The 24222-nt window shown below is 42.7% G+C and overlaps 1 protein-coding gene across 1 annotated transcript in view; it reads left to right on the plus strand.

The window, feature by feature from the left end:
• ROR1 (receptor tyrosine kinase like orphan receptor 1) overlaps positions 1 to 24222 on the plus strand; it is a 207869-nt gene that overhangs the window by 59837 nt on the left and 123810 nt on the right. Inside the window, exon 3 of the mRNA XM_036824114.1 lies at positions 23346 to 23633. Within this exon, the coding sequence (XP_036680009.1) occupies positions 23346 to 23633 (288 nt within the window). The remainder of the gene's footprint in view (positions 1 to 23345; positions 23634 to 24222) is intronic.

Here is a 24222-nt window from a genome sequence, read left to right on the forward strand (position 1 = left end):
GAAATCAGCTGATAACCTTATGGGGATTCCCTTGCATGTTATTTTTTGCTTTTCCCTTGCTGCTTTTAATATTTTTTCTTTGTATTTAATTTTTGATAGTTTGATTAAAGTGTGTCTTGCTGTGTTTCTCCTTGGATTTATCCTGTATGGGACTCTGTGCTTCCTGGACTTGTTTGACTATTTCCTTCCCCATGTTAGGGACGTTTTCAACTATAATCTCTTCAAATATTTTCTCAGACCTTTTCTCTTTCTCTTCTTCTTCTGGGGCCCCTATAAGTTGAATGTTGGTGCATTTAATGTTGTCCCAGAGGTCTCTGAGACTGTCCTCAATTCTTTTCATTCTTTTTTCTTTATTCTGCTCTGCGGTAGTTATTTCCACTATTTTATCTTTCAGGTCACTTATCCGTCCTTCTGCCTCGGTTATTCTGCTATTGATTCCTTCTAGAGAATTTTTAATTTCATTTATTGTGCTGTTCATCATTGTTTGTGTGCTCTTTAGTTCTTCTAGGTCCTTGTTAAACGTTTCTTGTATTTTCTCCATTCTATTTCCAAGATTTTGGATCATCTTTACTATCATTACTCTGAATTCTTTTTCAGGTAGGTTGCCTGTTTCATCTTCATTTATTTGGTCTTATAGGTTTTTACCTTGCTCCTTCATCTGTAACATATTTTTTTGTCATTTCATTTTTTTTTTTTGATGGTTGGGGCGGTATTTGTATTCTTGTCTTACTGGTTGTTTGGCCTGAGGCCACTGGAATTTTCACATGGTTGGGTGGGGCTGGGTCTTGGTGCCGAGATGGGGACCTCCAGGAGGCCTCACTGGGGGGGTCTGAGGTTCTCTGTTAGTCCAGCAGTTTGGTCTCGGCACCCCCACCACAGGAGCTCAGTCCTGACCTCCAGCCTGGGAACCAAGATCCTGCAAGCTGTGCAGTGTGGTAAAAACAAGAAAAAAAGGAGCAGTACAATAACAAAGAATAAAAAATAAAATAAAGTAAAATTAGAAAGATAAAAAATATATTAGGAAAAATAAAAATATAATTGAAACAATTGCAACAAGGTAAAACAAAACCACAAAAGAAAAAAGAAAAAAGAAAAAAAGGGGTGGGAACAAGTCAAAAGGAGCAGAACAATAACAAAGTATAAAGAATAAAATGAAATTAGAAAAATAAAAGATTTATTAGAAAAAATAAAAATATAAATAAATCAACAACAACAAGGTAAAATGGAACCCCAACCTAAAAGAAGAAAAAACAAGGCCAGAAAAGGCCTTGGCTATGGGAGGGCAGAGCTTGTGGGGGGGGGGGGGGTGGAACTTAGGCAGGGGCAGGGTTTAGTGTGGGGCGAGGTCTAGGGGTGACGTTTAAGTATGGGGCGGGACCTAGGTGCAGGACCCAGGCAGCTGGAAAAGTCCTTGGAGGTGGGGTCTAGGCAGGGTGAAGTTCAAGTGTGGGGCAGAGCCTGGGCTTAGGACCTGCAAGGGGAGAGGCAGTACGTCCAGAGGGGGGCCTCTGAGGGTGCAGAGTTCCAGGAGTTTGGAGGTAGGGCCCTGGGTGAGGGTGTGTGGGTGGGGTTTAGGCCCATCGCGGTTGCAGGGGGTCTCAGAGGGGGTCTCCGAGTGTAGAGGTGGGGCCCTGGGTGGGGGTGTAGGGGCGGGGCTTGAGCTCTGCACAGCAGGAGGGAGGCTCTGAGGGCAGAGTTTTAGGCCCGGGAGCCCAGCAGGTTCCCTGGTGCCCAAGTGGGCAGGGAAAGTGCTGGCTGCATTCCCTTCTGTTCCTCTGCAGCTCCCCCCCCACCCCAGGGGTCTCCCTCCGTTGCCGCTGGACCCCTAACCGTGGGTGGGTCCCGCTGGGTGTAGGAACTCCTCCCCTCCCCCAGCCGCCCCTCAGGGGTGCCGGTCCCATAAGTCCGGCCTTTACTTTTGCTCCCCCTTCCCTCCCTCCCACCCCCTCAGGACCCATGCAGCTAGAGGGGGCCTCGGTGGGCAGAGGATCAGGCCCGGGATCTCAGCAGGCTCCTGGGGGCCCAAGTGGGCAGGAGAAACCTGGCCATGCTCCCTTTTGATCCTCCGCCCACCCAGTGGTCCCCCCTTTCCCCCTCGGGGCGCAGGATCCCTTCCCCTCCCCCAGCCGCCCCTCAGGGGCGCCAGTCCTGTCCTGCCTCCACTTCTCCTCCCCGCTCACTCCCCCCACACCCATGTCCTACCAGTCACTGGGGGTTCCTCCCATCCCCTTAGGTGTCCGTGGTTCCCCACTGGTGCCTGGTAGGTGCCCTCGTTCCGTGTCCTCCTAGTCTGCCGTCTTGACTCCACCCCTAAAGTGATACTCAGGTCCTCAGTAGCTTGCAGTAATTGGCGTGGAAGTTCAGAGGAGATATTTGGTTATGTTTTTCCAATCACATCTTTTGATAAAGTGGTGAGAAAGGAGGCCCTGGCAACCCCGAGTCTGAAGGTCTCATGAGCTGGCATTGCCATAATGTTCACAGGATCATCCTAAAGGCGCTAGAAAATAATGATAATTATGCAGGGTCTAGGTGAGGGTGAAAAGTAACTGTTTTTTCATGAAATTCGTCAGAGTTTCTGAAGTGCATTTGGAAAGGATTTGAGTGCACATGAAGAGGGAGCTTAAGTTAAAGAATTTTCACCCTTATTGATAATCTATACAATGGTTCTTTCATTTTTTTGGACTTTGTAATAGACACCTCTGAAGGAGGCTGCCTGCTTTACAATAACTCCCCCATTGTGTGAAAACAGCCCCCTGGACCCACCGTGATGGGCCTTTGGCAGACATGTTTATATTATGTAACCCACCTCTCTGGGGAGAGTTGATTGGATCAGGGAGAAGACACTTGACCCGGGTTAGGCCAACAGAGTCTCTTTCCAGAGAGTTTGGAATTGGGATTCAGAGACAACCAATCAGTGTTTGTGAGGTAGTAGGGCCATGAGATTAACTTGGGGGCCGTGAAATGACCTTCTGCTCTGTGTGTAGAGAAGTCAAGAAAGCTGATTTGCAAAAGAGAGGAGATTTAAGCAGATTCATAGAGAAAACCAGAGACTGGTGGTGGGAGGGAGAGTGTTGACCTGGTTCCCAGCAGCTTTCCAGTCTTGGTTCCTGTTCCTCTGGACTCCTGTCATAATTCCACGAAAAACCCTTGCATCCTATGTTAAATTCCCTATCCACCTCACCAGTCCCTCCTCACCCTCTTAAACTAGCTTGAGCTAGCTTCTGCTACATGCAGAGTCTTGACAAAGATAGTTTGACTCTCTCAAGCATGTGTTTGTTTGATTACAGAGATGGCCAAGTGAACAAATAGGTGAATGTTCATACTTTCTCTTTCATGACCTTGAAGGTTTGAATTGGAAATGAATCTCAGAGATCTCTCAGTCCTATCCTCTCATTAGACAGATGGGGAAACTGAAGACTATAGATGTGAAGTGATTTACCCAGGATCACACAGCCAAGACTGGAGCCTGGACCTCCAGTTCTCAGATAAGCCAGTGCTCTTTCTAGGCTGGTCCCCTGTTGCCATCCGTCTATCCATCCAACAAATACATAATGCACAAGCTCCTACTATATGGCAGGTCATGGGATCATGCTTTCTGTGTTCAACGAACTGACTGTGTGGTAGGATCAAAGTTCTATACACTTATTTTCACTTCAGTCCATGGGGTTTCCTATCTGAAGGGCACCTGGCTACCTTTGCTAGCCTATCATCAGAGCAAATTCATCCAGGACTCTCTCAGAGTATACTCCTGTCACGTATTCTCTGCCTCTCTTATAGCTCTCTTTTTAAATATCTGTAATAATCTGTGTTCATCTCCTATCTCCCTTGGAAGCCCCTTGAAAGCAGGACCTGTGTATGAATCATTACCTTCACTTCCTAGCCCAGACTCTGTCACAAGGCGTGTCTACAATAGACATCTGCTATCCTGGAGAATTTATTTCACTCCTTAGAATCTCAAGTGGGAACTGTGTATCAGTTATCTATTGCTGGGTAAAAAACCAATCTAAAATTAATGCCTTCCAACAGCCATCACTTATTTTTAATATCTCTCATGGTTCTGGGAGTTGACTGGGCTCTGTAGCTGGTTCTTGTTCAGGGTCTCTCTAGTGGTCGCAGTCAGATGGTACCTGGGGCTGGGGTTACCTTGAAGGCTTTGTCATTCTCATGTCTGGTGTCTGGACTGAGAGGATTTAAACAGCTGGTGGTTGGAACAGCTGGGGCTCCAAGGGGCTCTTTCTCTCTCTCCATAGACTCTCCACAGGGTGGCCTCAGAGTAACTGGACTTCTTACATGGCAGCTGAAGGCTCCCAGAGGAACTACCCCAAGAGAGACTAGCAGAAACTATGTAGCCTTTTCTAACCTGGCCTCAGAAGTCACTCACATTGAATACATAGAATACAACATTCTATTCATCAAAACGGTCACAGAGGCCCCACCAGGGACAAGGAATGGAGACACAGACTCTACCTTTTGCTGAGAGGAGTGTCAGTGGATTTGCAGACGTTTCTGCATCTCTGCCTTCTACTTCTTCACATATTGGAGATGTGAAAGGATGCTTTATCCCTGGCCTCAAGGAGCTTGCATTTGGGTCGGGAGCCATGGTTTTCTGGCAACTGCTAGTTTCTGACCCCACTGACAGCTACATCCTTTCCAACTATTTTCCCACTCCTAGCCACAGTCACTCACAACGTTTGCTAATCATGGACTGGTGACCTAGGAGTTAGTCTAAGCCAGCAGGTAGGGTCAGGGTGTCATTTTATCATGAAATTTTTATGTGCTGGGTCATATGTTAGGCACTCTGGAAGAATAGACAAAAGGCTCACATTTGGGCCCTGCCAAGAAAGAGTGTACATTTATAGAAGTGTAACTTATGGAAATAATACAAAGGGGGAAAAGATTTAAACATAAAGGTGTACACTGAAGCTTTATTTTTTAAAAGCAAAGAAATAGAAGAGGGAGCTAAATACTCATCTTTTGGGGTAATCCTTTCATTGTGATTTCTACAGCTGGATGTGCTCACCTTCCTCCGGAGCAGACCACAGCATTTTTTCTGGCATCTTCCCTTGTTCCAATTATTTTTATCAGTCTCTTTGCCATCAATACTCTGTGAAGTCCAGGAAAGATGGGACGGGTACCTCCCTAGTACCTACACAGGTGTTTAATAAGTATTTGCTTATTTTTCTTCTGTTTTCCCCTTCTCTGGACTCTTTCCCTCCCCCAAATGCTTGCAGATTCCCAGCAAGAGGACAGGAAATCTCGGGTTTCTCTCCCCATCCACTCTGCTCTGACTCTTGCCCATTCTGCCTGACAAAATGCAGGGGACCATCGTGCCCCTCTGCCACAGTCACACAGTTCCCACAGCCAGCCCATTTTAATCTCACCTCCCCTCTCTCCCGAACGCCTTCAACACCACTGTCTTGACCACACACTCAGCTTTTACGCTCACTCTGACTTGTACTTTCAAATTAGATCCCTCTTCCTTCCTTCGGGATCTTAAGGGGCTCCTGAAGGACAGGGACCATATCTCTTCCTTTTAAAAATTCTTACCTGGGCTTCCCTGGTGGCGCAGTGGTTGAGAATCTGCCTGCCAATGCAGGGGACACGAGTTCGAACCCTGGTCTGGGAAGATCTCACATGCCGCGGAGCAACTGGGCCCGTGAGCCACAATTACTGAGCCTGCGCGTCTGGAGCCTGTGCTCCGCAACAAGAGAGGCCGCAAGAGTGAGAGGCCCGCGCACCGCGATGAAGAGTGGCCCCCGCTTGCCACAACTAGAGAAAGCCCTCGCACAGAAACGAAGACCCAACACAGCCATAAATAAATAAATAAATAAAATTTAAAATCTTACCTATTACTAAGCATCACCTCCTTTGGAAACCCTTCTCTGACACCTCTGTCCCAGAAAGCAGGTTAAGTTTCCCTCTTTTGTGGTCCTCTGTCACGCTAAACGTACTCAGATCACACTAGATCATGATTGTTCTTTCACTGTTTGATTCTATAGCCAGGTGGAGACATCTTTGAGCGTAGGCACTTAAATCCATTGGTTCATTTAGTCATCACACATTTTCTACATCTATCCAGAGCAAACCTGTGCTTGATTTAAGGTGCTTCTAACAATGAAAAAGCCTCATCTGATCCCCAGTGTTCAGTCTTGTGTGTTTGATTGTTGCCACTTGCTACTAAGAAAATATTACCCACTTCAGTTTTCATTCCAGATGGCTTAGTACTTTTCTGGTTTCTCGAAAAAGCGGTAGAGCCAATAATCTCTAATGTTTGAGGAATTTGGCTCCAAATTTGAGGGCAAAACCACTCCATTCAGAACAGAGGACATTCGGGTGACAAGAACTTCTCTGATGCACTGCCCTGCTAACAGGAGATCTGAGATGTGGTTAGGTCAGCAGATGCTTTCAGGATTTGAAACATAAATCCTGGGCAGTGAACGGAGATGGGAGGAAAGAGGGGTTTGTGTGCCCTTTCATGTTCCCGGAAGTTTATTTTCTGGGGAAACCTGAGACTGGGGTATTGGCCTTTGTGGAATGGAGTTGGAAGGCTGACTGGCACACAAAGGGACTCGGGTCCTGTTCAGTCAAGATGTGACTTGAGGAAACTGAGAGGGTATAGCTGTGTGGTCCCTATAGGAAGAGAAATTCCTTGGCCAGAATGGCAACCTTTTTTTGGAAAACCACTCAGGCTCTACTTAGAGCCATTGAATGCTTGAGAATTTGTTCTGACTGGCCAAGCTGCTCTTCGCAGCACGACAGTGAACATACACAGTGACTCGGTCTCGGAAGGCCCTGAATGTGGCTTCGTTCTTCCCACACAGGGCTCCCTAGCAGGGCTGAAAGTGCATCCGTTGCCTTTGCAACGGGCCCGAGCCTAAGAGTCAAAAGTTTTCCTTTTTGTTGTTGTTGTTGTTGTTTTTAAAGCAGAATCTGAATCAGTTGGTTTGGGACTGGGCCTGAGATTCTGCATTTTTTTTAACCTTTATTTATTTATTTATTTATTTATGGCTGTGTTGGGTCTTCGTTTCTGTGTGAGGGCTTTCTCTAGTTGTGGCAAGTGGGGGCCACTCTTTTTTTTTTTTTTTTCACACACACACTGTATTTTATTTTTACAAGAGATAAATAGACTGACACCAAGCATTGTACATGGATGACCACAACAAAAGCAACAATGATTGCAATTACCAAACATGAAACACACTCATACTATGTCATAATATTGACATTCAGTCCAGTAATCCTCTACTGTAACAGCTCCTTTACTTTGCAGTGAAAATTGATTTGTATATTCTTTGCCTCTGAGTCCTTGTGGGATTTTTTCTTTTTTTAAATTCAAACAGAAAGTCACAAAAATTATACTCATCCTCATCAGTTCACTCAGTCCCATGTAATTAATTTTTTTTTTTCATCTTGATCTTTTGTTAGCACTTTTATGAGCTCATCAGTTTTTCATTAGAGTTCTGAAAATGCTTATTCATTCAGTTCAGCAGTACCGTCAGTTACCAGAAACCTGTACTTGTCAGAGTCTTTTCCATGAATTTCCTGAAGATGAAACCCTTTTATAGGAACATATTTACAAAAGCATCAGAGTACACCCAGAACTCTCTGTAAATGACAAAAGACTTAAAAATGACCACGGTTAAAGATTTGATGAAAGATCATAATAATGCAGTTGACAAGAAAATTAGTTATTTCTGAGATATACATTTTAAAGTAATAACTAGGATTATGACTTATAACATTATACCAGAACATATACGATTTTTAGAAATTTCATGTAATGTCTGAAACACTTATATTAACATATTTCCATACAAATAACCCAATGAAAGTTTAGTATTAGTTGTTTTGTTTGTTTGTTTGTTTATACTGCAGGTTCTTATTAGTCATCAATTTTATACACATCAGTGTATACATGTCAATCCCAATCGCCCAATTCAGCACACCACCATCCCCACCCCACCGCAGTTTTCCCCCCTTGGTGTCCATATGTCTGTTCTCTACATCTGTGTCTCAACTTCTGCCCTGCAAACCGGCTCATCTGTACCATTTTCTAGGTTCCACATACATGCGTTAATATACGATATTTGTTTTTCTCTTTCTGACTTACTTCACTCTGTATGACAGTCTCTAGATCCATCCACGTCTCAACAAATGACTCAATTTCGTTCCTTTTAATGGCTGAGTAATATTCCATTGTATATATGTACCACATCTTCTTTATCCATTCGTCTGTTGATGGACATTTAGGTTGCTTCCATGACCTGGCTATTGTAAATAGTGCTGCAATGAACATTCGGGCGCATGTGTCTTTTTGAATTACGGTTTTCTCTGGGTGTATGCCCAGTAGTGGGATTGCTGGGTCATATGGTAATTCTATTTTTAGTTTTTTAAGGAACCTCCATATTGTTCTCCATAGTGGCTGTATCAATTTATTGCGGTGTGCAGGCCTCTCATTATCGCGGCCTCTCTTGTTGCAGAGCACAGGCTCAGTAATTGTGGCTCACGGGCCTAGTTGCTCCGCGGCATGTGGGATCCTCCCAGACCAGGGCTCGAACCCGTGACCCCTGCATTGGCAGGCAGATTCTCAACCACTGCGCCACCAGGGAAGCCCCCTTTTTGTTGTTTTTAAGTTAGAGCCTTACTAAGTTATAGTGAAATGAGGTAATAGCTGGTGGTTTTGCTGGTATTATTTGGTTTGGTTTTGGAGGGCTGGGAGAAGCTGCTAGTGATGCCTTGGGCTGTAGATCTACCCTGTACCTGAAGAATTCTTAGGCCTGTGAATTTACCTACCATCCTAGCATTCAGCTGAAAATGGGTGGCGGGGGAGGAGGGACAGGAGAGGCGGGTTAGTTAAAAAAAAAATGGCCATGTTACAGTTGGAATGGATGAAGACCTAGGGAGTCAGAAACAAGATTGGGACTGTTTCTCTAAGATGCAGGGACCAGTTCTCAAGCCAGAAACCTTGTATCCTTGTGAATTTCAGTTAGAAGAGGTTAATCATATCAAAATCAAGTCATTGTTCTTATGGTTAAGTGTGTTTCTGCTCATCATTTCTAAGTATTCTTATTATTTCCAAATTTAAATGAAATATGCGCACAGGATCAACATGAAGTAATAAAATGATACCCCCAAATAATAAAAATGGTTCAAACATTGCGGTCAAATAGAATGGATACTCAAATGAACCACCAAAGTCCACAAAAGTTTATAACCAAAAAAAAAAAAAGTCACTAGACTAACTTCGTTGGCAGTTACCAATGATTCCATTAGATAACCTGCTCCAGGAGTAAAAATAAGGGAAGGTAATGATCACAGCATCTTTGCATGACAAAGAGGTATCATCCAGATGGATTCAGGTGAGTTGATAGTGGAAGAAGTTCTTAATGATACTAGGGTGTAAAACAGTAAATTGAGATGGGACAAGTTGGGAGTGGGACCAGAAGGAGGATGTTGGGGAGAACGGGGTCCAATCCCAGCCCTGACCTGGTTATGTTGAAACCTCTATAAGCCTTGGTGTCTTCCTTACGTGAGGCTAGAAAAACCTACAGACATGACAGGGTTTTGGAAAGGATAAAATACGGTAATATATGTAAAGTGCCTGATAGAATCAGTGTTCAGCACATGTTTATTCCCCTCTCCTCCTACCTTCATTAATTATAGCTGGGACACAAAGTAATCTAAAGCCTGGAGGCCAGCCACTCTCATTCTTTGTAAATCTTAACTACTTAAGAGGAAAATGTAGTTTCCCTGAGCTTTTAAGAGTCTATTTACATACAATTGGCCTCCTTGTAAAAATGACCTATTCTTTAAAACAAGCCTCTAAGTAGTAGCAAAGTTTTCTTAAACTTTTTTGAATTGCTAGGTGTAGTTTCTGTGCTTCCTAGGGAAGAACCTATAAAGGTGGCTCTCTTTTCCATGAGTCCAGATTTACAGGTTTGCTCTAAGTGCACATTTGCAGAACCATTTCTGATGTATGTGAGTTTCCTCCCCCAAAAGGAGCTGCTTCGTTGACCATTTGTTGTCTTTGGTGCTATGGACATGCTTTTTGTTTGTTTGTTTGTCATAAGCTTTATTTATTCCACTTAGAGTCCTCTTCTTTATTCTGAGATAATGCCCCCACCTACTGCTTTTGCTTTTTAAAGGTACCTGGTTCACTGTAGCTATGGACACTCTTTAAACCTACCCTTGTTACTCAGAGGTCACAAGGCTGAGCTCAGCTTGATGCATTAGTACTTGAACTTTTAAGAAAATGTGAGTGTTGGGTTTGCTGGGTGTTTTTGTTTGTTTGTTTTGTTTTTTTGACTTTTAACCATCATGTCCCCTGGTCTACAGCAGCTTTGTTCAGCCAGAAAATGTTTATCTTCATCGAGCCATCTCTTTCCCTGACTGAAGATGTAGGCTTGAAGACTGGCCAGTTCAAGGCGAAAGTCTTGGTTGGAGATGTGGTTTCACTCTTGATCAGTAATGTGACCTTAGGCAACATTAATGTCTCAGCGCTGGTTTCTTCTTCTGGACAGTGAGGAATGTAGTGGAGAGTCTTCCTGGAGATTCTGAGCAGTAAAAACAGGGCTTAGCAGGAAGCCAGGTAAGAATCAGTGGTCAGAAAATGGTACCAATAATTACTCTAGCCAAGTGTTCTACATTTACATTGCCTGCTGAGGAGAATCATTCGGGGAATATCTAAAAAAATGCTTATACCTGAACTCCACCCAGGATCAATTAAATGTGAATTTCTAGGGGTCAGACCCAGGTGTCAGTGGAGTTTTTTTTTTATTATTATTCCTTAGGTGATAGTGATGTTCCATGAAGGTTGAGAATCTCTGGCTCTAGCTCCCTGTAGTGAATGTTTTGGATGTTTCAGAGGAGGATGATCTCATTTAACGCCCACAGCAACACTTTAGGGTAACTAGAGTTATTAGCCCCATTTTACAGTTGAGGAAACTGAGGCTTAGGAGGTTAAAAAAACAGCAAGTGAGAGGTGGTACTCAGACATGGGGCCAAGCAGTCCAACTCCAGAGCCATGTTCTTAATTACCATGCCGCATTTCATTGTCACGAATAGCGCCTCTAGTGAAGCTCATCAGTGGAAACTAAGATCCACCATGTGGGGTCATCCGGTGGTCTCTGGCTCTCTCCATACCTTCAGCTTACCGACCTCCTGCTCTCCGTGTGTTCGGAACTTCCCAGCAGCCTCATGTCAGATAACGAACTGCGGTTATTCAGAAGTCCCCTGCTATTTCCACTGATTTTTATTAAATGCAGCTTGTGGCTCTGACTCAAGAATGTGCAAGCCGATTTAGATTATGTTTTGCATTGAGTTTATTAAGATAAAAAAATATTTCCTGAGATAGTGAGTCAGAAATATTTATGGTGAAGTGTGCTGAAAGTGAATGCAGGTTGATAGCATGAACAGAATGTTCTCTCAAAGTCAAATGCGATGACCTAACCATGTTTGGCAGCCTTCCTTTATGTTTAGCTAAGCATTTTATTTCATGTCGGGGAACCTCCTCCCTCTTCTGAATAGGATTGGTCCTGAAGGGGACTAGGATTTGGCATGTGCCTCTTTGATACTGAGATGCAGGCCGGGAGCCTAACTGTGACTGGCTCCCTGGCTGGGTTGCCATGGCAAAGGACTGTTAAACTTTTTATATCTGGGTTTCTCTCACCTGTCAGAATGGCAGTATAACTCTTGGCCCCGCCTCCCTCCCTGGGGGGAAGAGGAGGGCACTTTGAAAATTAAGTAATAAATGTTGGGAGGGATTTGTGAATGTGACGTCTTGTCAAATGGGTTAAGTAATAAATGAGGTGTCTCCAAAGCTCATTTGCCTGAAATACACTTGAGCCTTCCATTTACTTAATCAACCAGCATTTATTAAATGCCTGCGAAGTTCACCATATAACACATGGAGTGCTGGGGGGACTACGAAAAGGAGGAAATAGAGTCTCAATTCCCAGAGAGCTCATAAACTAACTTCTTTTTTCTCGCAGTTCACTTTTTAAGTTGATTAAGCGTCAGGATGAACAATGCCTGTGGTGTATTTAAAAAGCTCCTTCTCCATGATGACTTCCCCTTACATCATAAGAAACTGGTAGTGATTAGTTGTTCTCAGTATCAGTGGGTATTGCTGGATGGACTCATAAAAAGGGCAAGAATATTCCATAGTCCTGGTCAGGGGTAATAGGAAACAATGAAAGGCTACAGTGTGGGTTTACTGGGAAATGGTGCATTGGCTAATATTACGGTCTCTGGTGTACAAAGGTCTGGGTTTGGGTCCTGGCTCTGCCACTTTCTAACTGCATGACTTTGGTCAATTACTAAACCTCTCTGTGTCTCATTTCCTTATCTCTGAAAAAAAGGGTAAGAATAGTGTCTACCTCAGGATTGTTTTCAAGATTAAATAAGTTAATGTGTACAAGGTACTTAGAATGGTGCCTGGAACCTTGTAAATGCTCAGAAAAATGTTAGCTATGATCATCACTTTCTGTGGGTAATGGAGGAAATGGTGGTACTGAAAGAATCCTGGCATTTTCTTCTCATACATTTTAAAAAGCATAAATATCTTTTTTTTTTTATTCAGAGTCCCAAACTTTTGCCCAGATCTACCAAAATCACTTAGGATTGCCCCCAAATCCCAAGTTGCTTATTCAGAAATAGAAAACAGACCATGCAAGCCTAGCTTATGGTATTCAGGGCTTGAGCTAAATCACTTTGTTCTGAGAACCTCACACTGGTCCAAGACCCATAGGGGTGGCAGCACGCAGCTGTGGAGTGTGATGGAAAGAGCATTGAGCTTGGAGTCCAAATCCTGGCTTTAGCTTTTATTAGTTGGGACAGGTCTAGGATAGGTCTTTAAGTTCTCTGAACTGCAGTTTACCCATCCTGATTGTGTAAAAGCAATGGTAGGTAAAAATTCTGGGGCCTTAGCATGAGTCAAAACAGTGGTAACAAACTGTACTAAACTGTACTAGAAGTTACTGTATTCTCCACCACCATACACTTATAGTTTAGAAAAAAAAAAAAAGCCAAAATTGTGAATCACTATATTGTACACCTGTAACTTATATAATGTTGTACGTCAACTATACTTCAATTTAAAAAAAAAGAAAAGCCAGTTGCACTTAAGATTATCTTTGATGAAGCAGCAAAAATTATTAACTAAATCTTGACCCATGAGGCACATGTCTTTTTTAATATTTTGTATGGCAAAATGGGAAGTATACATAAGCACTCGTGCTGACTGGTGAAACGCTATGGTTGTCACAAAGAAAAGCATTTTATTACTTGAAAGAATGATTGACAATCAAACTATGGTTAGTTATTCTTGAAAATAAACAAAACGAGCCTGACACTTGAAGGAAACAGGAGATAATATTAGTTGCCAATAATAAAATTTGAGCTTTCCAGCAAAAATTTAAAATTTGGAAAAATTTTAGCCACCACTATGAGCTTGACAGTTTCCCAATCTTTACTAATGAGATAGATGCTGATATTAATGAATGTGATTTTTCTATATTACATGATTAAATGTGTTCATATCTGGAAGATCTGTGTAACTCAGTGAACCAATGTTTTCTAAATGAACAGGGCATGGTGTTAAAAAATCATACGTGGATAAAAGATCTATTCAACGTGCAAGATAAATCAATCCATTTTAGTATAACAGATTATGAAAAATTCACTGGTATGGTTTCAGATTTCACATCAAAACTATTCTTTAAGAAACTACCATTTGTCTGCTGGAGAGGGTGTGGAGAAAAGGGAACCCTCCTGCACCGTTGATGGGAATGTATTGGTGCAGCCGCTATGGAAAACAGTGTGGAGGTTCCTTAAAAAACAAAAAGTAGAGTTACCATATGATCCAGCAATCCCACTCCTGGGCTTATATCTGGAAAAGATACATGCACCCCAATGTTCATAGCAGCACTGTTTACAATAGCCAAGACATGGAAGCAACCTAAATATCCACTGACAGATGATGGATAAAGATGTGGAATATACGTACAATGGAATATTACTCAGCCATAAAAAAGAACGAAATAATGCCATCTGCAGCAACATGGATGAACCTAGAGATTATCATACTAAGTGAAGTAAGCCAGACAGAGAAAGATAAATATCATATGATGTCACTTATATGTGGAATCTAAAAAAATGATACAAATGAACTTATTTACAAAACAGGAATAGACTCACAAACATAGAAAACAAACTTATGGTTTGGGATTAACATATACACACTACTGTATATAAAATAAACAACAAGGACTTACTGTATAACACAGCATACTATATTCAATATTTTATAATAACCTATAATGGAAAAAACTGAAAAAGAATATATATATAACTGAATCACTTTGCTGTACACCTGCAACATTGTAAATCAACTATACTTCAATTTAAAAATGTCAAAAAAAAAAAAAGAAACTACCGTTTGTCAAATTTTGGTTTAGTATCAAAGAATACTATCCTAAATTATCTGAGAAGGCTATAAAAATAACCCTCTCTTTTCCAACTGTATGAAGCCAGATTTTCTTTGTATACTTCAACCAAAACAACATATCTCAAAAGATTGAATGCAGAAAGAGAGTCCAGCTGTCTGCTCTTAAGCCAAATGATAGATCAATAACAATAGAAAACAATGCCACTCTTCTCACTATTCGCATGTGTATCAGGGGGTGCAGGGGGGAATATAGTTATTTTTCATGACAATATTTGTTAACAAGTAATGAGATGATCTTTATTTTCAAATAAATTAGTAAACAAATATTTTAAAATTTTCTTTTGGGGTTCCTCAATATTTTAAAGGGTGTATAGGGGGTTCTGAAACCAAGGGGTTTGAGAACTTCTGTCCTGGAACAAGGACTCTGGAGCCAAAATAATTTTTTAAAGATTTTTTTTTTTTAGGGCTTCCCTGGTGGCGCAGTGGTTGAGAATCTGCCTGCCAATGCAGGGCACACGGGTTCGAGCCCTGGTCTGGGAAGATCCCACATGCCGCGGAGCAGCTAAGCCCGTGTGCCACAACTACTGAGCTTGCGCGTCTGGAGCCTGTGCTCTGCAACAAGAGAGGCCGTGACAGTGAGAGGCCCGCGCACCGCGATGAAGAGTGGCCCCCGCTTGCAGCAACTAGAGAAAGCCCTCGCACAGAAACGAAGACCCAACACAGCCAAAAATAAATAAATAAATAAATAAATAAATTTAAAAAAAAAAGATTTTTTTTAAAGAATTACTGTTTTTTGGTTTTTTAATTAATTAATTAATTAATTAATTAAAATTTATTTTTGGCTGCATTAGGTTTTCATTGCTGCCCGTGGGCTTTCTTTTAGCTGAGTCGAGAGGGGGCTACTCTTCGTTGCGGTGCACGGGCTTCTCATTGCGGTGGCTTCTCTTGTTGTGTAGCACGGGGTCTAGGCGTGTGGGCTTCAGTAGTTGTGGCATGTGGACTCAGTAGTTGTAGCACGCGGGCTCTAGAGTGCAGGCTCAGTAGTTGTGGCGCACGGCCTTAGTTGCTCCGCGGCATGTGGGATCTTCCTGGACCAGGGCTCGAAACCGTGTCCCCTGCATTGGCAGATGGATCCTTAACCACTGCGCCACCACGGAAGCCCTAAAGATTTTTTTTAGGGAAGTTTTAGGTTCACAGCAAAATTGAAGGGAAGATACAGAGTTTTTTTTGTGTACACCCTGCCCCTTCACATGCATAATCTCTCCCGTTATCAACATTCCCCACCAGAGTCATACATCTGTTAAAACTGGTGAAATTACGTTGACACATCATAATCACCCAAAGTTCATAGTTTACATTATAGCTCACTCTTGTGTTGTACATTCCATGGATTTAGATAAATGTATAATGACATGTATCCACCATTATAGTATCAGAGAGAGTATTTTCACTGCCCTAAAAATCCTCTGTGCTCTGCCCATTCATTCCCCCCCCCCACCCCCCAGTCTCTGGTAACCACTGATATTTCTACTGTCTAAAGTTTTACCTTTTCCAGAATGTCCTATAATTGGAATCATGCCATATGTAGCCTTTTAAGATTGGCTTCTTTCACTTAATAATATGTATTTATGGTTCCTTTATGGTTTTCATGGCTTGATAGCTCATTTCCATAGTCTAGATGCACTACAGTTTATCCATTTACCTACTGAAGGACAGCTTGTTTGCTTCCAGCTTTTGGCAATTGTGAATAAAGCTGCAAACGTCCATGTGCAGGGTTTTGTGTGGACATAAGTTTTCAACTACTTTGGGTAAATACCAAGGAGTGAGATTGCTGGATCATATGGTAAGAGTATTTTTATTTTTGTAAGAGACTGCCAAACTATCTTCCAAAGTAGCTGTAACATTTTGCATTCTCACCAGCAATAGAGAGAGAGTTCCTGTTGCTCCATGTCTTCATCAGCATTTGGTAGTGTCAATGTTCTGGATTTTGATCAGTCTTATGGGTGTCTAGTGTAACTCATTGTTTTAATTTGCATTTCCCTGATGACATATGATGTGGAACATCTTTTCATATGCCTATTTGCCATTTTTCTTCTTTGGTGAGGTATCTCTTAAAGTATTGGCCCATTTTTTATTGGGGTTGCTTTCTTATGGTTGAGTTTTAAGAGTTCTTTGTATATTTTGGTACTTTATCAGATGTGTCTTTTGCAAATGTTTTCTCCCAGTCTGTGGCTTGTCTTCTTATTCTGTTGATATTGTCTTTTGCAGAACAGACATTTTTAATTTTAATAAAGTCCAGTTTATCAATTATTTATTTCATAGATCATGTCTTTGTTGTCATATCTAAAAAGTCATTTCCATACTCAAGATCATCTGGGTTTTCTCCTATGTTATCTTCCAGGAATTTTGTAATTTTGCATCTTATGTTTAGGTCCATGACCCATTTTGAGTTAATTTTTGTGAAGGGTGTAAGGGCTGTGTCTAGATTCATTTTTGCATGTGGATGTACAGTTGTTTCAGCACTATTTGTTGAAAAGACCATCTTTGCTCCTTTGTGGTGACCTTACTTCTTTGTCAAAGATCAGTTGATTATATATAGGTAGTCAACTGGACTCTATTTCTGGGCTCTCTATTCTCTTTCATGGGTCTATTTGTCTATTCTTTCACCAGTATCACACTGTCTTGATTACTGTAGCTTTATAGCAAGTTTTGAAGTTGGGTAGTGTCAGGCCTCCAGCTTTGTTCTTCTCCTTCAGTATTATGTTGGCTATTCTGGGTCTTTTGCCTCTCATATAAACTTTAGAATCAGTTTGTCAATATCCACAAAATAACTTGCTGAGATTTAGATTGAAATCTAAATCAATCTAAATCTGAATCAATAATTGTTTTGTCTCACTTCTACTTACTATGTGATCTTGGATGGCTTTTTTACCATCCCTGTGCCTTAGATATCTCATGTATAAAATGAGGACAATAATAATGGTTTGTAACAACACCTGCCATGGTAATAAGTACCCTTTAGTACCCTTTTGGGGGTCCTCAATATTTTAAAGGGTGTATAGGGGGTTCTGAAACCAAGGGGTTTGAGAACTTCTGTCCTGGAACAAGGACTCTGGAGCCAAAATAATTTTTTAAAGATTTTTTTTTTTTAAAGAATTACTGTTTTTTGGTTTTTTAATTAATTATCCTTTAGATGTTAGCTATTATCATCATTATATTGTATCGTCATCATTGTCATTGTCACCATCATCATTATTACTAGTACCACCACTGGGAGACATAGTTCATTCAGAGACACAGAGCTAGAGGTGGAGTCAGCAGAATTGGAATTTTTTCTCTCTCCAGCCAGATTATATCCCACCTCCCACTCACCAGTCTGCCATCTCAACATTTGTGGTCCACAAAAGCAGGGAAAGAAGGATGAGAAAGCTTCCACAGCTCAAGCACACATTGTCAGAGGTATTGAATCAAGCCACTGAAAAAAATATTGTTAAAAAACAAAATTCAAGTGAACAAATTTTTTAAATCTTATTGGTTTTATTCAACAATTCATGAATCAGGCAGCATCCCATCTAGCAGATAGAAAGGAGTTCTGAAGAGCTGTACAAAATGAAAGACTTTTATAGGCAGAAAGGGGCAGAACAGGGTTGTTCCTAGCAAAGAGTAGATTGTTTGTGGCAGGGTCACTTTCTTTTAGGGCACAGCAGGGGTCTATCAGGCAGATCACCTCACTAGTGCTGACTAGGTAATTCCAGATTGATTGGTTTAAGGGTCCATTCCTGGGAGAGGTTGAAAGTGTAATTAAGTTAGGTATTAAGTCTCGGTTTGGTGATGTGGACTTAGCACAAGTGACTCCACTTTGGGCCTTTTTTAACAGTATGAATAGCCAGGTTTAAATGTACAGGCCAGGGGCTTCCCTGGTGGCACAGTTGTTGGGAGTCTGCCTGCCGATGCAGGGGACACGGGTTCGAGCCCTTGTTCGGGAGGATCCCTCATGCCGCGGAGCAGCTAGGCCTGTGCGCCACAACTGCTGAGCCTGTGCTCTAGAGCCCGTGAGCCACAACTACTGAGCCCAAGTGCCACAACTACTGAAGCCCGCGCCTGGAGCCTGTGCTCTGCCACAAGAGAAGCCACCGCAATGAGAAGCCCACTCACCGCGACGGGGGGTGGCCCCCGCTTGCCGCAACTAGAGAAAAGCCCATGCGCAGCAACGAAGACCCAACGCAGCCAAAAATAAAATAAATTTATATATAAATGTACAAGCCAAAATGCTTTTTCTGGCATTCAGATTTGGTCAGTACCTACTGTCTGCTGTCAACTGAAAAAACTGCACAACCTAATAGCTGACAATTGTTTTATTTGGCAGACTTACTGAAGACTTAAGCCCGGGATACAGCCTCTTAGGTAGCTCTCAGGGACAGTTTCAAAGAGGTATGGGAGGAGCCAGGATATATAGGAGCTTTACCAAAAAAAAAAAAAAAGAAAAGCCCCAAAAAACCAAATGAACAACAACAACAAAACCAGGTAGTCTCAACATCAAAAGATGACTGCTAATTAAAGAAAAACCAGATATCTCAAGTTAATGAATTTAGTGCTTTTCTGTATGGGAAGACGCAAGAGCCTGGACTGAATGAAATTATTCCTTTGCTATGCAGCTTAACTATCTAGGGCCAGTAGTCTCTTTTTTTTCTCCATCCTGAATCCCTTCAGGGTGTACCATTGGGGTGGGGGGGTAGAGGGAATGCGGCTATAGTGGCTGATGGCTCAATGGCCGCAACATCTTGTTTACTGATGTGGCAGGCGACATTCTTAGTCCACACTGCCATCCAGTGCTTCTGTAGCTGAGGCCCATATGGAAACTTACACTATTTCAGGAGGTGCAGACCGCACAGGCCCATGATCATGACTCCAAAGCCCAGGGAGGCGAGGTGACTGCCTGACACTTGCAGCTAGGTAGTGGCAAACTGGTATCAGGTCCAGTTTACAGATTTCCTCTGCCCTGGGCTGCTTCGCTGGGATGCTCAGGTGTTCTCTGAAAGAAATGACTAGTCCATAACCTGCAATGGTCACGCCAAGTGCTGGGTGTAGAACAGAGAGTGGGTCCCCTCGTGTGGCCCATGAGGCTGCTCCAGGAGGATCCAGATAGTTCTGGGAAGAGAATGGATCACGGCCAGAGGCTTGTTAACAACAAGGCTGATAGCAATGATTCAGACATGCGTTTTTATTTTATTTTATTCCAGTCACAAAATGCTTTCATGTTGTTTAGGCCAAATGTGTTTCTGATGCTTCCAGTCTTTGCCAAACTGAGGACCAGATCATTCGCTTGTTTTACTTATTAAGTGAGCAGCTACAGATGGCAAATAAATTGAACATTATACTTTATCACTAAAAAGTTAGAACCAAGTTCCCTGTGTTTATGGCAAGGTTCCTTTGTTCAGTAGACACAAAGATTTGTTTACATTTCCTTAGTTCTCCCTGGAAACATACTGCTTGAGCCAGCTATTACACTGATTTCAAGATGCCCTGTAACCCTTGTTTTTGTTTTAGGTAGGTATGATATAGAACTTCACGGACAAATTAACCACTCTCGCCTGCAGTGTATTAGTTATGTGATCTTGGGCAGGTGGCCTCATCCCTCAGATCTGTTCTGTAAAGTTAGGACTGGACATGGCCAGGAAACCAATCAGTTCGATGGATAATCATTCCCCATTTTTAGGCATAAGTTATTTGTGAGAAAAAGAAAAGAAAAAAATAACTAATATAATAGCAGAAACTTTCACATTCTGTTTGCTCTGTGCCAGACCCTATTCAAAGTACTTTCCATGTATTAATTAATATAATCCTCACAGTAGCCCTATGAGGAAGATATAATTCTTTTACTAATTTCACAGGTAACAAAAGTTGAGACACAGAGAGGTTAAATAACTTGCCCAAGGTCACACAGCTGATAAGTATCAGAACCAGGATGTGAATTCAGACAGTCTAGCTTCAGAGTTTGTGAGGGTTGATTTCATCTGGTGGATCAAGCCGTACTAATTTGTTTTCAATAAATTTGAGCACACCTTCAGAGAATAGTTGAAATACTCCACGCAGTTACAGAACTCTCTGTCTCTTGGCTAATTTATGTTCCTAGAAGAAAAAATTTGAAGAACTGTGTGTCTGTGATTGTGGTATCATGCCAAGTAACTGGGGTTTGGAGGCAAAAGAAACAGCTTAAAGTTCCAGCTCGCCCTTTTATATTTTATGCTATGAGGGCTTGGCCAAAAAGGTTGCTGGGATTTCAGTAGCAACTTCCTATGGAGGAAGAACCAAAGAAATAAAGTAGAATTGACTTTTGTTTTCTTGACTAAAACTCAACAGTCATGTTAACCCCTGAGATGCACATCTAGACACTGTCGTCCTGGCCTCTGGGGAGTGTGGTTGATGTTGGCTGGCTCTGATATTTAAAGAAGGTAGAAATCTGGGAGAAGGAGCCAGGCTGTGGGAGTACCTGAGTGATGGCACCTCTTGCCGCTGTGGAGACCCCTCTGAAACCATGCAACTCAGATTGGGACTCGAACCCACACACCAGGACTCGAACCCGGCCAAACCCAGGTTGGGACTTGAAACCCACAGTCTTTTAATGGAGATCACACAGCTGGTCCCAGGACTTAATGAAGCTCAGGTTCTTGATGTCTTGTCGCAGAAAGACTTCAGTTGAGAGACAAAGTGATAGGTGAGAAGTGGATTTATTTAGAGAGAAACACACTTCACAGACAGAGGATGGGCCATCTCAGAAGGTGAGAGGCCCTGATACATGGGGTGGTTAGTTTTTATGGGCTGGGTAATTTCATATGCTAATGAGTGGGAGGATTATTCCAACTATTTTCGGGGAAGGGGCAGGGATTTCCAGGAATTGGGCCACTGCCCATTTTTTGGCCTTTTATGGTTAGCCTCAGAACTGTCATGGTGCTGGTGGGTGTGTCATTTAGATGCTAATATATTACAATGAGCGTATAATGAGGCTCACGGTCCACTGGAAGTCGAATCTTCTGCCATCTTGGACCTAGTTGTTTCTAACCAGTTTTTGTCATGTCCTATGGCTATGTCATTCTTTTAAAGGTTGTGCCCTGCCCCCTTCCCTCCTGTTTCACCTCCAACTCAAAGCTGGACCCATGCTACAGAAAGGACAGGAAACAGGATGTAGCCTCAAGGAGAAGGGCCTATCAGAGGATATCAGGTCAGTGAGGTACCTGGCGTCTGGAGGGAAACCATAACACCAGCCAGAACACATAGCTAAAGGTTAGACCCATTAACCAGACAATCCTGGCTGGAGTTACGGGAAGATCACAGCCCTGTGGGTGTGTGGATATTTGTAAACCCCAGCTCTTCTTTAAGGAAGAAGTTTGAATTCTATCCCCACTCCTCAGTGTGACTCAGGCTACCAAAGCAATCTGATGGGGTGGAAAGAGCTAGGTTTTGGAGCCAGAGAGAGCTGAACCAGACCTTGGCTGAGCTGTGTGGCCTTGGGCAAGTCACTTAACCTCTCTGATCCTAGGTCTCCTCATTGTTGAGCAGCGATAACAATTCCTCCTCCCTTGTGGGGTTATTGGGCAGGTAAATACTAAAGTAAAGCCCCTGGCATATGGCAGGACTTAGAGTCTATCTGTTCTTACTACTGTACTAACCAGCTTGGCTCAGTTGGACTTTGTTTAGGTGCTTGGCTGAGCCTGAGGACCCAAAGTCGTTAGTGCTAGAAGCTTTGGGCACAATGTACAACTTACTGTGTGACCACAGGGCAAGCCAGCTAATCTCTGAGACATCTCCTCTGCAGCTGGGCATCATGATAATTCCTGTGCCTTTCCTACCTCATGGGGTTATTAGAGGATAACAGGAGACAGAGTAAAAGGCATTACACAGAAGTTGTGATTATTATAAAAATAATAGAACATTGATTAATATTTTTGAGTGCTTACTTTTCGCCATATACTAGTTTAAATGCTTCCTATGCCTTGCCTGATTTAATTTTAATCCTCTCACAGTTTTGCCAGGTAGAGGGGGTGGAGCAGGGATTCACTACTAAGGATCTTGGCGGTACTTTCTGGGATACTGATATGTTCTGTTGTTCTATATCTTGATAGGGGCATTGGTTACATGGGTACATGCATTTGTCAAGACTCGTGGGGCTGTGTAATTAAGACTGATACATTTCATAGAATATAAATTATATCTCAATTAAAAATTGAATGCATAGAATAATATATTGTAATGTGTTGTGGTAGACATGAGTAACATTATGGAAATAATTTCATTTCCTCACCACTTTGTCTGCCAGCAACCTGGCCTTCATAACCCTTATTATATCATCACTGACAGGAAGATTTTCAGTATCCTTCCCAATCTTGGGCCATGTGGATATAAATATATTGCTCCTACTTTTCCAGTTTTTCATACTTTCTCTCTTATCAAAAGTGGACAAGCTGGTAGGATCTTTGCCAGAAGGTTAAGAGGGATGTCATTTTGGGGTGAGGTAAATTTTACTTCTTTTTCTTTTTCACTGTATTGTTTGAGTTTGTAACAAGGAGCATGTTTTTTTTTTTTACACTCAAACACAAAAGCTCATCTTGTTTTGGCCGAGAAAGTACATTTATCCATGGGTACCACATAGTCATTTGAAAACTTTGGGTTTTATACCATGGTTAGTAACAAATTTCCTTCCATCAGCAGACTCTGTGGGTGATTGTTCAGTAGTCACAGGGTCTCGGTAAAGGGATGATTTCAACCATCCCTTGTCTGTCTCCACCATGCCGCTCCTGTTCAGTCTCTCTGTGGTCTGGGGCACACAGAGTGAGTTTGGGTTGCTTGGAGGTGCTCTCCAGCAGTCTGCCCCTCTCACCTGCCTGCTTCTCCCTGTGCACAGAGTCTTACCTGACCCTCGATGAACCGATGAATAACATCACCACGTCCCTGGGGCAGACGGCAGAACTGCACTGCAAAGTCTCTGGGAATCCGCCTCCCACTATCCGCTGGTTCAAAAATGATGCACCTGTGGTCCAGGAGCCCCGGAGGATCTCCTTTCGGGCAACCAACTATGGCTCTCGGCTACGGATTAGAAACCTTGACACCACAGACACGGGCTACTTCCAGTGCGTGGCGACGAACGGCAAGAAGGTGGTTTCTACCACTGGAGTCTTGTTTGTCAAGTTCGGTAAGCAGCTTCCTACTGGGGATGGCCTTTGGCCCTCAGCCCCCACGGGGGTGAGGAGGTACTGGGTGTGCCCAGCAACGCAGAAGCTGGTCCTCTTGTACCCATTTTAGAAGTAAGTAAACCAAGGCCCAGCAGTTAAGTACTGTGCTCAGGGTCACCCAGCCAGTAAACTGCAGAGCAGGAGCAGAGTCCAGAGAGGTCTGACCTCAGCCCCAGTTCTAAGTCACCACATCCGTGAATTCTTCTCAGCAAGAATGTTCCTTGTCCAGAGAAGTTGGGAAGGTTTCCAGCACGCAGGCCCCTTTTCTGTCCAGCTGCCATCGAAGACCCCCGCCTGCTGTTGCCGTCCATGTCCTCGTGCCCATTCAGCCTCCCACTGAAACTCGCTGCATCTCGTGAGGATGCCTGCTCTGACTCATTGTTTAGCCCTCGTCTTAGCATTTTTCAGGCTCTGAACCGCGGGATATAGACACAGTCTCACTGGTATGTTTTTTCATAGAGGTGGTTGGGAGAGCTGGAGCAAAATAATAAATTCCAGAAAAATAAATATCACCTCGGGGTGGCTGGGAACTTCAGTCTGTAATGGTTT

This window comes from Balaenoptera musculus, chromosome 1, assembly GCF_009873245.2.
Source record: "Balaenoptera musculus isolate JJ_BM4_2016_0621 chromosome 1, mBalMus1.pri.v3, whole genome shotgun sequence".
In the NCBI taxonomy this organism is placed as follows: Eukaryota; Metazoa; Chordata; class Mammalia; order Artiodactyla; family Balaenopteridae; genus Balaenoptera; species Balaenoptera musculus.